Source organism: Scyliorhinus canicula, chromosome 15, assembly GCF_902713615.1.
Source record: "Scyliorhinus canicula chromosome 15, sScyCan1.1, whole genome shotgun sequence".
In the NCBI taxonomy this organism is placed as follows: Eukaryota; Metazoa; Chordata; class Chondrichthyes; order Carcharhiniformes; family Scyliorhinidae; genus Scyliorhinus; species Scyliorhinus canicula.
The window spans coordinates 28,729,338-28,747,311 of NC_052160.1; the positions used below are offsets into that span (position 1 = coordinate 28,729,338).

The 17,974-nt window shown below is 46.5% G+C and overlaps 1 protein-coding gene across 1 annotated transcript in view; it reads right to left on the minus strand.

Annotated features, from left to right (window-relative positions):
* The window catches only part of ift140 (intraflagellar transport 140 homolog (Chlamydomonas)), a 174,426-nt gene that overhangs the window by 3,665 nt on the left and 152,787 nt on the right, over window positions 1–17,974 (minus strand). Inside the window, exons 25-27 of the mRNA XM_038820731.1 lie at window positions 14,635–14,817; window positions 13,363–13,569; window positions 9,974–10,186 (exon numbers count right to left, since the gene is read on the minus strand). Of these exons, the coding sequence (XP_038676659.1) occupies window positions 9,974–10,186; window positions 13,363–13,569; window positions 14,635–14,817 (603 nt within the window). The remainder of the gene's footprint in view (window positions 1–9,973; window positions 10,187–13,362; window positions 13,570–14,634; window positions 14,818–17,974) is intronic.

The following is a 17,974-nucleotide window of genomic DNA, read 5'->3' on the forward strand; positions in this document are numbered from 1 at the left end:
CAAATGGAAACAAACAGATGTGCAGCTGGCATTATGTAGAGAAATTATTACTGCTTTGATTGTTCTATGTTCTATATTCAGAAGATAGTCCCCACACCAGATTCCTGCTTTACTTGGTCTGATTACACATGGTTACGTTTGACCAGATTAATTTAAGGAAAAACAGGAATGAAAAAACAATCGTTCAGCTCATTGAAGCCCATCCTTCTGAAGACTAATTGTTCCACCAAAGCCCAGCTTGACCACTGCTATACATTTTTAATGGAACCAGCAGCTTTTTAAGAGCTGCTGGTGCCAGATACCTCACTGTACACTGGGACCAAATTAACGTGGGAGGTTGGCTCACAACTCTCTAGATGCACAGAGCCCAAAGAACAGGAATTCCAGCAGCAATGTGCCAAGGGAATGTCCATTTTTAAAAATTTATTTTTATGGGATGCGAGCTTCGCATTTGTTGCCCATCCCTAATTCTCCGCGAGAAGGTGGTGGTGAGCTGCCTTCTTGAACCGCTGCAGTCCATATGGTGTAGATAAACCCACTGTAGGGAGGGAGTTCCAGGATTTTGACCCAGCAACAGTGTAGGAATGGCTACATAGCTCCAAGTCAGGATGGTGAGTGAGTTGGAGGGGAACTTCCAGTTGGTGGTGTTCCCAGATATCTGCTGCCCTCGTGATCACGTGTTTGGAAGGTGCTGCCTAAGGAGCTTTATCACTTTCCTTAAGTTGCCTAAGGAGCAATACGTCTTCCCAGAAGCAGTGCCAAACAATAGGAACATAGGAGTAGGAGCAGGAGTAGGCCATTCAGTCCCTTGAGCTTGCTCCCTCATTCAATGAGATCATTTAAAAAATATATAAATTTAGAATACTCAATTATTTTTTCCAATGAAGGGGCAATTTAGTATGGCCAATCCACTTAACCTGCAAATGTTTGGGTTGTGGGGGTGAAACCCACGTAGACACAGGGAGAATGTGCAAAGCCCACACAGAGTGACCCAATGCCGGGATGGAACCCGGGTCCTCAGCACGGTAGGCAGCAGTGCTAACATTCAATGAAATCAGGACTGATCTTCTACCTCAACACTTCCCATATCCCTTGCTGTTTTTAAAAAAAATTTAGATTACCCAATTATTTTTTTCCAATTAAGGGGCAATTTAGCGTGGCCAATCCACCTACTGTGCACATTTGTGGGTTGTAGGGGCGAAACCCACGCAGACACGGGGAGAATGTGCAAACTCCACACGGACAGTGACCCAGAGCCGGGATCGAACCTGGGACCTCAGCGCCGTGAGGCGTTTGTGCTAACCACTAGGCCATCGTGCTGCCCATCCCTTGCTGTTTTTGATATCTAGAAATTCTTCAGTCTCGGCCTTGAACTTACTCAATGATTGAACCTCCACAACCTCTGGGGTAGAAAATTCCAAAGCGTCACCACCCTCAAAGAGAAGAGCTTCCTCCTTATCTTGGTCTAAATGTCCCACCCCTTATTCTGAGATTGTGTCCCCTGGTTCTAGACCTCCCTTCCAGGGGAAACATCCTTACAGCATCTACCTTGTTTAGTGCTGTAAGAATTTTTCTTTGTTGCGATGAGATCATCTCTTGTTCTTCTAAACTCCTGCGAATGCAGCCCCAGACTTCCGGTGGCGGCCATGGAGTGAGCGGTTGCACATTTGGTGGCTCTCGCTCAAGGTGGTATTTTTAGGTCTTTTCCCCATCTGAAGGGTGAAGTTTTGGATGGAAAGAGGTGCAGGAGTACCTGGAGAATGTGTAACTCTTGTGGTGTGGCTGGTGGATGGATCCACGAACTAGGAGTGGGTCGAGAAGAAAGGAGCTGTTGCAGCAGGAGTCTTCATGGTGCGCCACAGGTTAAGATGGCGGAGGGTAAAGGGTCTTGTTATGGACCAGGGTTTAAATCTCCAAAGTTTATTATGGAGTTCACCTGACCTATAACATTTTATGTTGAATTTGGCCATGGTGAGCACAAGAGCCTATCATTTAGGTGTTATTCAACAGTCTTCCTAGACACTTTAATCAAAATAAGCTTTATTCTAAGAACTTAGTTAACATTTATATATAACCAAACAGCAAGAATTTTTATCAATTACAAATATAAAGACATCCACACAGCTACAGTAATCTATGTAGCTACAGTAATCTATGTGCAACACTTAATGAAATCCCCCTTAACTGTTCCAATTCAAAATCAAAATCCCATAAATCAAAACCCCCTTTTCAAGGGCGTGGCCCAGCAGTCTCACTTGAATAAGACTGGCTTTTCCTGAGATTCTGACCCCATCTCACCAGCAGGTTTAAACCCTTCCAGAAAGCAAACTATATCTTTTGAGTTACCAAAACAGCAGGTAGCTTAATCAATGTTTTTTTTCTTGGAACAACTCTTTGAAATGAAAATAGTGACAGGCCAAAACACTTTCAAATGTGAAAGCAAAACCAGAAACAGCTCACAGAGCCACAGCCCAGCTTCGCCCTCACAGTGACATCACAGAAGCCATGTGATAAGATAAAAACCTTTATTAAAAGGGACACTCCCATGACAGCCTGTACTGACCGTCCAGTGGTCAATGGAGCAGTGGAGGCTGGTTGTAGGGTTTGTTGGCAGATGAGGTGGTGTGCGAGCAGGTGGCGGCCGCCATCTGGAGGTATGTGGAGCTCAATGGCAGGGGGGAGGTCACGGTTGTCACTGTGTGGGAGGCACTCAAGGCAGTGGTTCGATGGGGAGGGGGGGGGGGAGAGTTTATTTCAATTTGGGCGCATAGGGAGAAGGTGGAACAGGCAGAGATGGCAAGACTGGTGAAAGAGATTCTGAGGACTTCCGGTGGCGGCTGTGAAGGAGTAAGTTGCACATTTGGTGGCTCCCACTCGGGTTGGGCTTTTGGACCTTTACCCCCGATTTTTTACCGGACTTCATTTGAAAAATTGTTGACAGAGGCAATTGTGTACTGGATTCCCACATCGGTGTATGGAGAGGAGGACTAGAAGTGCTCGCAAAGGCAGAAACAGAAGAACAGAGAAGGCTTGTGCTGGAGCTGCACCGGGAGGAAGCATGAAGCATGGCGGAGGACCAGACCTCTGGCTTGTTGACCCAGCGGTCAACAGAGCAGCTGATGCAAGTTATCCAGGAGGGCTTTGCAAAGCAGAAGCAGGACTACTTGGACCCGATTAAAGAGGCAATTGCGTGGTTGGAGCTTAGATTGGATGCCCAAGATCCAGAAAGTAGAGAAGGCGCTGGCTGACTAGGAGGAACATCAAACAACGGTGGAGTTGGAGGTGGGGATGCTCAGAGACCAGCAGAAAAGGCTCCTGGAGAAGGTAGAGGACCTAGAGAACAGGTCTTGCCGGCAGAACTTGAGAATCGTTGGGCTCCCAGAGGGGTCCGAAGGAGCGGACGGTGGGGCATTCATAGCGGGCATGTTCGAGTAGCTGCTAGGGAATGGGCATTCCCCTGACCCTTTGAGGTGGGGAGGGCTCACAGAGCGCTAACAAGGAAGCCACGAATGGGAGGGAGACCCCCCGGGCAATGGTGGTGAGATTCCACAGGTATCTGGATAAGGAGCGTATTTTACAGCGGGCCAAGCAGACACGGAGCTGTAAATGGGAGAACAGTATCCTGCGGATCTATCAGGACCCGAGTGCGGAGGTGGCCAGGAGAAGAGCAGGGTTTAACAAGATAAGGTCGACCCATTTCAAGAAAAAGGTGAAGCTCGGGCTGTTATATCCGGACGGCCTCTGGCTCACATACGAGGAGCAACATTTTTATTTTGAGTCACCCGAGGAAGCGTTGGACTTCGCAAAAAGGAAAGGACTGGTGTCGGACTGAGAACCTTGAACTTGGCTGCAACGTTTCTGTTCAAAAAAGTTTCTCATTTTGCGGACGTTATTTGTAATAGCTTCTGTATTGATCTGGGGCCAGTTGCTGAGTGAGTTAAAGTTTGCATTTGCACTTTTGGAGGATGGAGATGTGTTTGTCTAGATGCTGGATTTTTTGCTGGATCTTTTCTTTGTTTAACTGTTTTTTTTTTCTCTGTCGGGCAATTGTGTTGGGATTGTTTTTCATTTGAATATTTATGTATAAGCTGGGGGGGGGGGGGGAAACAATAGGTGGGAGAATGTCTGGTGCCAGGGGCGAGGGCCACCAAGCTAGCTGGGTGGGCTAGCTTACGGAAGCGTAGTGGGGGGTGAGCAGATGTTAGGCTTTTCAAAGGGGTTGATTTATTTTGTGCTGTTACTGGGGGGAGGGGGAGCTGGTAGAAGGGCTGGGGGCCCCGATCGGGATCGAAGAGATAGCGAAGGGGCTGAAGGCCATGCAGTCAGGTATAGCCCCGGGGCCGGATGGGTACCCAGTGGAATTCTATAAAACGTTCTCTGGGATATTGGGGCCACTGTTGATTAGGACATTCAATGAGGCAAGGGAGAGAGGGGTGCTTCCCCCGACGATGTCACAGGCCACAATCTCACTGATCCTGAAGTGGGACAAGGACCCGGAGCTGTGTGGGTCCTACAGGCCGATATCCCTATTGAACGTGGACGCCAAACTGCTGGCCAAGATTTTGTCCTCTAGGATTGAAGACTGTGTTCCGGACGTGATTGGGGTGGACCCGACGGGGTTTGTTAAGGGAAGGCAGTTGGTGGTCAATGTAAGAAGGTTGTTAAATGTGATCATGATGCCCCCAGAAGGTAGGGAGGTGGAGGTAGTCGTCGCAATTGACACAGAGAAGGCTTTTGATCGAGTAGAATGGGAATATCTGTGGGAGGTTCTGGGACGGTTCGGATTTGGGTGGGGCTTTATTGACTGGGTCAGGTTGCTGTATCAGGCTCCTGTGGCGAGAATATGGACGGATAGGACAACATTGGACTATTTTAGGCTACATCGGGGGACGAGACAAGGATGCCCCCTCTCCCCACTGTTGTTCGTGTTAGCCATAGAGCCGCTGGCAATTGCGCCGAGAGCTTCAAGGGGCTGGTATGGGGGGGGGGGAAAGAGTGGAACACAAAGTCTCACTATGTGCAGACGTCCTACTCCTATATGTTTCGGACCCATGGACCCAGTGGAGGGGATGGAAGAAATCATGAGGATTCTGGGGGAAATTGCCGGTTTTCGGGGTACAAACTAAATATGGGGAAAAGATGTTTGCGATCCAGGCAAGGGGACAGGAGAGGCGACTGGGGACACTGCCATTTAGAGTGGTAGGGAGAAGCTTTAGGTATCTAAGCATCCAAGTGGTGAGGGAATGGGAATGGTTGCGCAAACTTAATCTGGCCCGACTAGTAGATCAAATGAAGGACGATTTTCGGAGGTGGGACGCGCTCCCGTCGTCATTAGCTGGGAGGGCCCAGATGGTGAAGATGACGGTCCTTCCGAGATTCCTGTTTGTGTTCCAGTGCCTCCCCATCTTTATTCCACGGTCCTTTTTTAAACAGGTTAACAAAGTGATCACTGGCTTTGTATGGGAGGGCAAGACACCGCAAGTAAAAAAGGGGATGCTTGAGCGGATCCGGAGATCCGCTGCCAAACTTCAGTAAATACTATTGGGCGGCGAATATAGCCATGATTAGGAAGTGGGTGGTGGGGGGAGGGTCGGCGTGGGAACACAAGGAGGCGGATTCATGTAAGGGCACCAGCTTGGGGGCGTTGATAACTCCGCCTCTGCCATTCCCGCCTGCACAGTACTACACCAGCCCTGAGGTGGTGGCGGCCCTGAGAGTTTGGGGGCAATGGAGGAAGCATGTGGGAGCATTGGTCTGGTCTCCAATTTGTAATAATCACTGGTTTTCCCCGGGAAGGATGGACAGGGGTGGTTTCGGAGATGGCAGGAATTGAAAAGATGGGGGATATGTTTATAGAGAAGAGCTTTCCTAACTTGAAGGAGCTGGAGGAGAAATTTGGATTGGCGAGGGGAAACAAATTCAGGTACCTGCAGCTACGGGACCTCCTACGTAGACAGATCTCAACCTTCCCGCTCCTACCACCAAGGGGGATACAGGATAGGGTAGTTTCCAGAGTGTGGGTGGGAGGAGGGAAGGTCTCTGACATCTATAATGAGCTCATGGGGTCAGAAGACACGCAGACTGAGTAGGTGGGAAGAGGAGTTAGGAGGAGAGATAGAGAATGGTCTCTGGGCGGATGCATTGAGTAGAGGCAACGCGTCCACAACATGCACCAGGCTCAGCCTGATGCAGTTTAAGATTGTTCACCAGGCTCACATGACAGTGGCCAGGATGAGCAGATTCTTTGGGGAGAAGATAGGTGTGGAAGATGTGCGGGGGGTGGAGGGGCAGCGAACCATGTCCACATGTTTTGGACATGCCCAAAGCTTAGGGGATTCTGACAGGGGTTTGCAGATGTTATGTCCACGGTGTTAAAAACAAGGGTGGCACTGAGTCCAGAGGTGGCGATTTCCTAGACCCAGGAATCTAGGAGGAGAAAGAGGCAGACGTTCTGGCCTTTGCTTCCCTGGTAACCCGGAGACGTATATTATTAGCTTGGAGGGACTCAAAGCCCCCGAAGTTGGAGACCTGGCTATCCGACATGGCTAGCTTTCTCTGTCTGAAGAAAATCAAGTTCGCCTTGAGAGGGTCATAGTTAGGGTTTGCCCGGAGGTGGCAACCGTTCGTCGACTTCTTTGCGGAAAATTAATCATCAGCAGAAGGGTGTGGGGGTTAGTTTAGCTTAGAGTAGGGAGTTAATAAAGGTGGGACCTGTAAGGAAGGGAGATGGCTTTTGCACTATGTTTATAAACTCATGTACATTGTTTATTTTGTTGTTGTAAAACCAACAATACCTCACTAAAATGTTTATTAAAAAAAAAGAAAGAGAATCTGAGGGTGGACAAGAGGCATTTGGAGGCCCTAGAGGCAGGGCTGCTGAAGGAAAGGCAGAGGCTCCAGATGGATTTCAGACTGGTGTCCATGGGGAAGGTGGTGGGGCCGCTGCGGAGGGTCAGAGGAGTAGTACGAGTATGGTGAATAGGTGAGTAGGATGTTGACTGACCAGCTGAGGAAGCAGGAGGTGGTGAGGGAGGTTAGCAGAGTAAAGGACGAGACGGGGTATGGTGTTGGACCCGGTGGGGGTGAATGGGGTGTTTGAGGCTTTTTACAGAATATTATACGAGTTGGAGCCCTGATCCGGGGTGGGGGAAGATACGGCGGTTTCTGAATAGGTTGGAGTTTCCCAGGGTGGATGGGGAGTTGGTGCAGGAAGCTCTGATCGGGCTGAGGAAGGTGATAAAGTGTATGGGGGGGCGGGGGGAGGATGCAGGCAGGGAAGGCCCCGGGCCCAGATCGGTTCCGATGGAGTTTTATAAGAAGGTTTGTGGGGGGGACCTGGGGCCACTGCTGGTGAGGACATACAATGAGACTAGGGAGCGAGGGGTAGAACCCCCTACACTATCGCAGGCATCCATCTCTGTGATATTGAAAAAGGACAAGGATCCAAAGCAGTGTGGATTGTACCATCCGATGTCGCGATTGAATGTGGACGCTAAGTTGCTACGGAAGGTGTTGGCTTTGCAAATTGTGAACTGTGTCCTGGGGTTTGTCAAAGGGAGACAGTTTTTAAAAATAAATGTAGAGTACCCAATTATTTTTTTTCCAATTAAGGGGCAATTTAGTGTGGCCAATCCACCTATCCTGCACATCTTTGGGCTGTGGGAGTAAGACCCACGGAGACACGGGGAGAATGTGCAAACTCCACATGGACAGTGACCCGGGGCTGGGATTGAACTTGGGACCTCGGCGCCGTGAAACAGCAGTGCTAACCACTGCGCCACAGTGCCGCCCCTACATGAAAGAGAGACAGTTGTCGGCAAATGTGAGGAGGCTGCTTAATGTGATTATGATGCCGCCAGAGGGGCAGGAGGTGGTAGTGGTGATGGATGCAGAGATGACGTTTGACCGGGTGTTGTGGGAATATCTTTTGGAGGTGCTGGGGCGGTTCGGGTTCAGGCAGGGATTTGTGGACTGGGTCCAGTTGCTGTACAAAGCACCGGTCAAAAGTGTGAGATTAGGGGAGCTGCTGTTTAAGGTAGTGGGGATGAGTTTTAGATACCTGGGCATTCAGGTAACGCGGGGCTGGGCGCAGCTGTACAAGTTAAATTTGACTCAGTTGGTGGAGCAGATGAAGGGGACTTAAAGGAGGTGGGATGTGCTCCACAGTCGTTGGCAGGACAGGTGCAGACAGTTAAGATGACGGTGCTGCCAAGGTTCCTGTTCGTATTTCAGAACCTCCCGAACCTTCCGAAGTAGTTCTTTAAAAAGGTTAACAAGTTGATCTCGGTTTGGGTTTGTGTGGGCGGTGAAGACCCCCGCGGTCTAAAGGGCTTTTTTGGAGCTGCGGTGGGGAGGGGGGGTGCAGTGTGGGGTGTTGTCGTTGTCGAATGTAATGAACAACTACTACTGAGCGGCGAACATCCATCGGCATGGTTATGAAATGGGTAATTGGAGATGGGTCGGCATAGGGGCAGATGGAAGGCTTCTTGTAGGGGAACGGGTTTAAGTGCATTGTTAACAGTGCCTCTGCTGTTCTCGCCTGTCTGGTACTCCGTGAGTCTAGCGGTGGTGTCGGTTTTGAGGATATGGGGGAATGGAGGCAGCATTTGGGACTGAAGGGCACCTCGGTGTGGGCACCGATCCGTGTTAATCATAGGTTTGCACCCGGGTGGGGGTTAGGGGGCCTGGATGCAAGGTTTCGGGGGTGGCGGCAGACAGTGATTGAGCAACTTGGTTACCTGTTTGTAGGGGGTAATTTAGTGAAATTGGAGGACCTGGAGGAAGAATATGAGCTGCCCTGGGGCAGTGGCTTCAGGTACCTGCATATTTGGGACTGTGTGAAGAGAGAGGTACCGTCCTTTCCTGGGTTACCACCCTTGGTGTTGCAGGACAAGGTGCTGTCGATGGAGGAGATAGGGGAGGGGAAAGGTGTCTGAGGTCTACTAGGAGTTGATAGATTGGGAGGGGAGGACCTGGGCTGAAGCCCTGCGGAGGGTGAATGCATCCTCCTCGTGTGCGAGGCCAAGCCTCATTCAGTTTAAAGTGATTCACAAGGCACATAGGACAGCTGCGCGGATGAATAGGTTTTGAGGGGGTAGAGGATAGTGCACAGAGAGACCCGCAAATCACATCCTTATGCTCTGGGCATGTCTGAAACTAAAGGGGTTCTGGCAGGGGTGTGCGGACGTAATGTCCGAGGTGCTGGAGGTGAAGGTGGCCCAGGCTCCAGAGGTGGCAAAATTCAGGGTGTTGGAAGATCTGGAAGACGGATCTTACTTGGATGGAGGGATTCGGAGCTGCCGAAAGCAGGGGTGTGGGTGAGCGGCCTGGCAGAATTCCTGAGGCTGGAGAAGGTCAGGTTCGCCTTGAGGGGGTTGGTTGATGGGTTCGCTCTAATGTGGAAGCCGTTCATTTACATCTTTAAGGATTGAGGAGTCAGTACAAGAGGGAGGGTTAAAATGGGGAAGGCAGGACGGGATGAGAGGGGTGTGGGTGTTGGTTATTTAGAATGTTGTGCAATTTTGTTTCTGCTTTGCTTTGTTCTTTTATGAAAATGCTTGAATAAAATATTTTTAAAAAAAGATTATACAGGCCCAATCTCCTCAATTTCTCTTCATAGGGCAATGCCCCCAGCCCAGGAAATAGTCTGATGAAACTTTGTTGCACTCACTATAGGTCAAGTATATCCTTCCTTAGGTAAAGGGACCAGGACTGTACAAATAAAAATAAAAATACACCCCAATCGCTGGAGAATGGATTGCTATGGAATGTGCATGCTCAGGACACAATTCTGAATGTGATCATTTCCAAAATGAAAAAGCATTTTCTGGATTCAAGCAATCGCAGGGACCCTGGTGTATTACTCATGCTGGGGTTGTGGAGCGGCAGAGGTTGCTAGGGCTGAAGCGACTCGAGCCCCAGCTGATGTTTGGAGCCATAATAGTTTGCCGCTGATATTATTCAAGATACAGACCTGTGCACAGGCGTCGTAAAAGCCAGCAAGCAAATCCAGTGCTCGTCCCTTAGTGTAGAAGCTGATTATATTTTTCATAATTTCAGGATCTTTCCGCCAGTCCAAGGACTGAAGGTAGTTTGCTGCCATGATGTAAATCTCCTTTTGTCGAGATACTCCAGTAAAGAAAATAATCTTTTCGGTGTCTCCTGATTTCAGAAGCGCTCTCATTGCCTGAAACACAACAGGTAATATTTTACTGGATGTCGTGAAGCTCCCAGGTCATAGGTGGCTAGTGCTTTCTGCCATGGGCCAATTTGTAATAATATTATTTGGTGTCGTGTTCTTTTCATTTGTGCTTTGCCCACCTCCATCACAAGTGGTCCCAAGCTAGTATTATTCATATGATTAAAAGCAATGTTAAAGTATTAATGTGGAGAACACAAAATGTTGAAAACATACGTGTCTAGTGCAAAAACAACTGAACATTCGCTCAGCAGAGGTTAGTGAACTGGAGACCGAACAACATGCAGGCATATTGTTCATGTTAGGTGGAAGCGACTCAATTGGCATGTTTATCACGGATATGGAATAATGAAGTTCAATGAGCTGCAAACAGCTTAGTGACATATAAAAAGATCAGAGATACAAAGACATGAAAATGGTTTGAGACATAGATTGATGGAGCCATTACAGCAAAGAAAGAGGCCATTTGGTCTATTGAGTCCATTATAGCTCTGCAGAGCAATCCAATCAATCCCATTCCTCTGCTTGATCCCCATAGCCCTGCAAGTTTATTTCCTCATGTGCCCATCAATTTTCTTTTGAAATCATCAATTGTCTTCAATTCCACTATCCCCATAGGCAGCGAGTTCCAGGTCATTACAACTTGCTCCATAAGAAGGTTCTTCCTCACATCCCCTTGCCTCTCCTGCCAAAACCTCAAAAATCTGTCCTTATACACTTCTTTTATGAGGCCCACACAACAAAATGGGGAAAGAGCAAAAGTGACTGCAGACACAACAGATATGAAATTCCAACAGGCAAAGCTGAAAAAGCACAGTAAATCCAAATGTATGACAGAGGGTCAAGCACTGTGGTCTGACTCTGGGACGATTAACTGACAGATTCACCTTATAGTGCCCAATTTTCCAACTCCTAGAATATTTGAATGTGATTGTATTGTGCTACACCAACTGCTGAGTTTAGCTTGGTTCAGACAGTATCATTCTCATCTCTAAGTGAGGAGGTCATAGATTCAAGTCCAATTCCAGGACCTGGGCATGTAATTTTGATTGATTTGCCAGTGCACGACTGAGGGAGTGCTGCACTGTTGGAGGTGCTTTGGATAAGAAGAAAAACCAAGATTCTGTCTCCCGAGATGTTAAGGATCCTGTGGCAATTACAAGAAAAGCTCACTTTTCTCATGTTTGTAGTATACAACAGCTGAGTATTGTGTCTGTGAAAGACTAAGTTAACCATATGTGCACATTATTAAGGTACCGGATCAGATCCCAACATGTATTAGGATACCAGATGAGAACCTCAAACATTTTTTTTTTTTAATTTGTAAAACTGCGAGGAAAGGATACTTCAACCCAGGAGTGATGACTCTGACCAACATTTAAAAAAAAAAATTTAGAGTACCCAATTATTTTATCCGATTAAGGGGCAATTTAGCGTGGCCAATCTACCTATCCTGCACATCTTTGGGTTGTGGGGGTGAAACCCACACAGACACGGGGAGAATGTGCAAACTCCACACAGACAGTGACCCAGGAATCTGACAAATATTAACTTTTATGTTAAAACAAACTTTAAACACAGAATTTAAAACACATTATCAAAGAAATAGCTTTACAATCATCAGTTAAAAATTTACTATCTATATCTGTTACTAGCTCCAAGTAAGGAACCCAATACAGTTCAAGTGCCACTTATAAATAAAATTAACAAAACAGGGTGCTTGCTTAGCTGTGTAGACTTTTGCAGAGAGTTTCTTTCAAGAGCAGATCCAGTACACTTCTGTCCAACCTAACAGCATTGGCAAAACTGCTGTTCAACTTAAAATCCTATAACAGACTGCAAACCTACACAGACCTGGCTCCTCCCATTAATTACATCATCTGTATCCCACTAAGTTCCTTCACCTACTTAGCTAGGACTAAACGCCACTCCGTCATAAATTATCTACACTGCAGACAATCTCCAGCAATCAAAACACTATTCCATTAGCCCTTTATCCGTAATCAATTAATTGATTGAAATCAATAATTACCTCACTATTTTATGACTCCTTAATTACAGCTTTAGCAGGCACAGTCTGGGTACCTTAACTTAGGTTCTTTAATAAAATTACTGCAACAAATATACCTCAACCAAGTGATATAAACTACTTTTCTTATAGATAATAAAAGTTCAAAAGGAAGAAATGATTTAGTGACATTATACTATTATAAATCATATATTAGCCATGACAACAGAAAAGGCTGAGAGCATGGGAAAAGATCAGATAAGGAAGTCAGTTTGAAAACTGGCCATACACTAGGCCACGTTGCAGAGTAAACCCATTGTTATCATTACTGGGCAAAAACCCCAGTCCTAGAAAACATGGTGGGAAACAGGTGGTTTGATCACACAATATTATGGAAACATAGAAATTCTCTCATGCCACATTATCTCTTAAAATTTGAAAGACATTTCAGTCAAATTAGATGAACTATAATTATTTTAACCCAATCACAGGGGATTGGGGACAGAACCTTAAAAATTATGATTTCTTATGAGACCTTTTTCTCTCTCTCTCTGAAATCATCTTTAACCTAATCTTTGAAACCTATTCTTTACTTTGGTTTTCAAACTGCTATTTCCTTTTGTTTCATTTTTGTACTGTGCATTTTGATCTGAAGAAATTACCACAAACCGAGTTGTATTTTGAATTCAACTCAACCATCTGTATTTGCGTTAGAGAAACAAACTTTCTAGATTCTGTACTCACATAAAATTTGACTTGATCAGTAGACTTTAAAACTGACACAAATAAAGCTATACTTTACTTCACCCAAGAAGCTCAGTCTCAAGTTCTGTTGATTAATATATAGTGAGGCGACACATAAATATATTAACAAAGTATAGATCCATGGCTTTTAAAAAGCCATCACCAAGGCTTTTGAAAACATTACTGCAACAGATATAAAATAATCTATAACAATTTCTAAATTCATCACAACATTCCTGATGAATCTCAAACAAACCCAATCTGTTCCTGATTTGAGGGTGTTAACAGCACAGGTAGGTGCAGTCCAATGTGCGTTCACTGTGAAATAGTTCACTCTTATCATTCCTGAATAATACAAATTGTAACTCAGAAATGAGTCCTACTAAGCAACTGCATAATGCGCCTCTCTTACCTTGGACTTGTTTCCAGCCTGTGTGTACTTTTTTGTTGCAAGGTGGTAGTTTCCCTGCCGCATGCAGCAGTCAGCAATACGTTCAAGCAGGTCACGGCGGAAATCTTCAGAGAGTTCCTTCGAATCCTTAGACACTGTCATTTTCTCCGCCATTTCCTCTGTGATGGTCAGATTCTGCTCCAAACAGAGATGGAGGGCCTCATAGTACTGGAACAGGAGACAGAGAGACAGTCACAGCTGGAACTCTCTGCCAAACCCCACCACATCACCTCACCATTCCCTGACCGAGAGGAAAAATGTCCATCTCCCTCCTCACACACACTAAATACTTTTGGAGATCAAGCAATAACTAATAATTTTAAAAATTCAGAAGAAGTTAAAGGGGTCCAACTCAGATCCGAATACTGATATTTGATACATTTATTACAACAGCTTCGAAAACATTAAAAAGCAGCATTTCAGAGAATAAAATCAATTTTATAACACTATTTTTATCAATGTTGTGTTCTTTGTGGTGAGGGATAATAGTGTTGGGAAATGCATGCCATTCCTTTCTAAGCAAGGAGTGTCAATACCAAACATTCCCAGGGCACATCAAAAATTCCCTCTACACTGCCAGAGCCAACATATTCCACAGTAGGCTTACTGGTCTCCTTTTATGTTGTATTGTTCTGTGAACTCTAGCTAATTGGACTATCTGAAAGAATCCAACATCAAGAAATGGTGAAATTACTTCCCTCTGTTGGAGTACAAGAGCTGCTGGCAACTGTGTGGGAGAGCTATCAGGGGAAAGATAGAGTGGATTAGAGTGTCTGTGTCTCACAGTGGATGATGGGAAGAAACATCACACAAAAAACCTCCCTGAAGAATAATGGCCAAAAATAGGTGTACAGTTATAGGTGGATGGGTGGAAGATGAGTGTTGGGTTTTATGCTAGAAACGTGCAGCATACAAGTTTAGCTTAAAACCTTGTCAATTTCCTTCCTTACAAATACAAAGAACTGACAAATCTGTAAACAAGGATAAGCTGCAGACATGAAATAAATAAATCCCGAGAATCCACGCCTAGTTGCTGTAGGGGCCATTGTTCAATTGTATGGCAGATTTTCCAAAATTGTGGAACTGATGGCCAAGACTCCCAGTCAGGATGCAAAACTGGAAAATAATTCCTCAAGTGCAAACAGATAGTGGATTGAGCTGAAGCCCTGCTGAGCAGACTGGTGCTCAGCAGGTGGCTCTCTGGCTCTTTACTGGAGTGAATATGCTCCTTACCTTCTTTGCAGTAACCAACAGTTCCACTGCCTTTTCAAACTGCTTGTGCTCAATTAAGAAGTCAGAACACCGAGACAACAGGGCAGGGTCTGAATTCTCGTCCAGCTCCTCGGCTATGAGTTGCAAAGCATTAAACTGCTGCGTAGCAAAGGCCAATTCAATGGCTTTGGAAAAGTGACCACCCTGCAATAAAATAGCCAACCATGAGCATTTAGTCCATCAGTCAGTATGAAGCAGCAACAACCGAGCAAAACGGGGATCAGTGATTATGGGGAGAAGGCAGGAGAATGGGGATAAGAAAATATCAGCCATGATTGAATGGCGGAGCAGACTCGATGGGCCAAGTGGCCTAATTCTGTACCTATGTCTTATGGTCTAATGGTAATACTATGACAGCATCAGCAGGAAGACATGAATTATCAATCTACACTCTTTGGAGTGCCATATTTTCCTAAATTATAACAGCAGATACAATTCAAAAGGCAGTGATGGGTTGTCCTGACAGATTTCATTAATCTTTCTTTCCAAAAGGTAAGTTTTGCATCATGGGAGAATTAGATGAAGGGAGTATTTTGCTTGTTTGTTGAAAGATTAGGTTTTTTTTTTTATTTGGTCAGGGGGTGGGGTAGATATGCAGGTATTGAAAATGTTTTACAAAGGAAAATACTAACAGCTGCTGTAAATATATTCATTTATCATCCATTAATCCAACTTCTCAGACTATATCTCAAACTCTCATCTCTCCAGAAACATCTGTAATTGCTGTTTAAACCATGAGATCTATGTAGTTCATTTTGCTTTGATGGGGCCACTCAATCACCTAGCCATAAAGGTTACTACCAATTGAGGCCATTTTCTAGTGAAGGAGAAAGGTAATCATCTTAGACCCGTCACCACAAGTACCAGAGCCACTACTGCTCTTTCCACTTGAGGGACAGAATAAGGAACATCTAAAACAGAGACTTTGGGCACGATTTAACGGAAAACTTGGTGTGATTTTCGGCGTGACTGGTGGGGTGTTTCTCGACAGCTGAGCCTGGTGGTCCATATTTAACAGCACTTAGTGCCGAAAGCAAGCCCTCATGAGAATCTTCCCAGTACTGGCTGTCTCATCGTCTGATTCGCACCATGTCGCTAAACCAGTTGTTATGGGAGAGGTGTTTTTAGAACCCCAAAATGTATCATGGAGTTCAACCAACCCCCACCTTTAAAGGATTGTTGCTTTTGAAGCACACGGCTTGTTCCCCAGATGTAGTATTACAATTATGGACACGTGGTTTTTAAAACAAAACAATGTTTATTCCATGAACTCAAATTAACCTTTTAAATAAACATTGGATCTCCTAACACCCCTTTTTTCAGATAACCCCGAAAATAATACAACACTACCCAATCCTGCAAACTGTTCCTTTACACATCCAAAAGACTTAACAAATCCGTCAACAGAAGCACATTAGATTTATATTCAATACTGAGACCTTTTTACAATTCCGATTGAACCAAAGGATTAAGAGATAGTCCTTCATGGCAGAGATCACCAGCAATGCAGCTCACAGCCACACCCAAGCTTTCTTCAAACTGAAACTAAAACTCCCAAAAAGAAGAAGTGAGCTCAGCTCCCCCCGTGACATCACTTCAGTAATATGGTCAACCTCATTTCTTAAAGGTACATTTCTTAAACATCCAATTCTTAAAGGCACTCTCACATCACACAGTCAACATACAAGGATGTCAGCACTCAGACCTTGCTTTGGGGATGTGACCTGGACAGGCTTTTGGATACTGTTGATGCAACATGGTATGTCCTGTTCTCCCGAGGGGGTCAGCCTACCAGCAACAGTGTCATCAATACCGCCTGGGAGGCAGTGGCAGCAGCTACCAGTGCGGCCAACATGACCAGGAGGATCAGTGTCCAATGCCGGAAGACGACCAACCCTCCACCCCAGCACCCACCCTGTCCACATCCAATTTTCCTGCTTGTTCCTCAACACCTCCTGGCACCCACCAGTACAACCCCTTCATGTCCAGTTGTGGTACCCACACAAGCCATCTGCTGTGGACCCTCCTGATCCATCAAGCAAGCATCTCACAAAACCTTTGTCCTCGCAGGAGAAGATAGCACATAATAAGCAGGAAAGGGCCAAAACGGGGCGAGTCCTTACCCCTGAAGAGGAACAGGCTCTGGAAATCATGGGGTTGTCTGGGGAGAGAGAAGTCACCGACAGCTAGGTTGGCCTGCACCGTCCAGGTGAGATTCCATTGCCCCTTCACCCTGATGGCCTGTCTCAAGGGAACTATTCATGTTGGACATCTGATGGGGCACACATCTCGGTGGGCGACATTAGTGGACAGGCTTCTGGAGCACAATCAAGTGAGCACCATACAGTTGCTGATGCACATCAGGTGGAGGCATGAACATTTAATGAGTCAGCAGTCAGAAGTCTGCAATATCTGCTGAGTCCCAGTCAGATGCTGAGCCTCTGGACAAGGTTATTCCAGAGCTGATGCAGATGCTAGGACATGGTCGTGAGACTCGGGACGGATGTCAGCGACATTCAGCGAGTCCATAGCCGATTGGAGGAGTACCAAACAATACTGGCGCAGGAGATGATGCTGACAATGCGTGGCACTGTGGCCAACAGTGTTAGGGTGGCAAACACAGTAGAAAGACTGGAGCATGACGTCAGCCTCTTGAGTACTGGTTCCAAGGCATGGCTCTGTCTGTGAATAGCATGGCTGAGGGCCTCTACATCATCTCCCAGTCCCTGAGGGACATGCCCCATATATAGATGGAGATTGCCAGGGCACTGCAGAGCGTGGCCCAGTCACTGGAGTATTACTGAGGGCGTCAACACCATGGTGCAGAACTGGCAGAGCCAGATAATGCGGAGGCCTCTGGAGCTCACTCCAGCTGCCCCTCCATTCCACAGTGACCCCCAGGGTCCTACGGATGCCATCATGGAGGAAGTGCTGGAAGCCAATCGGGAGCCTGCTGCCAAGGAGATCATGACAGTCTCGATCTTCTGAATGTCCCCCTCCTGACACTGGTGCATCTCAATGGCAGCGGACAGAACAGGATGGCACGACGAAGCCCCACCCCTGGGCACAGTGGTCCCTGTGCAGACCCCATTCAGGAGGATGGGTGTGAGCTTGCAGTCAGCAGAAAGACAGGAGTCAGACTTTGGCTTAAACCGAGGAGCACCAGAGCTTACCTTACAGCGAGAGAACATCGATCTCCTGCCTTGTATTTTGACCTGTCAAATGCCGACAGAGGCCATCACCCTGGGAAAGGAAGGAGGGGAATGGGGAGCAAGGCGGTTCGGGAACAGGAGGGTGAGGG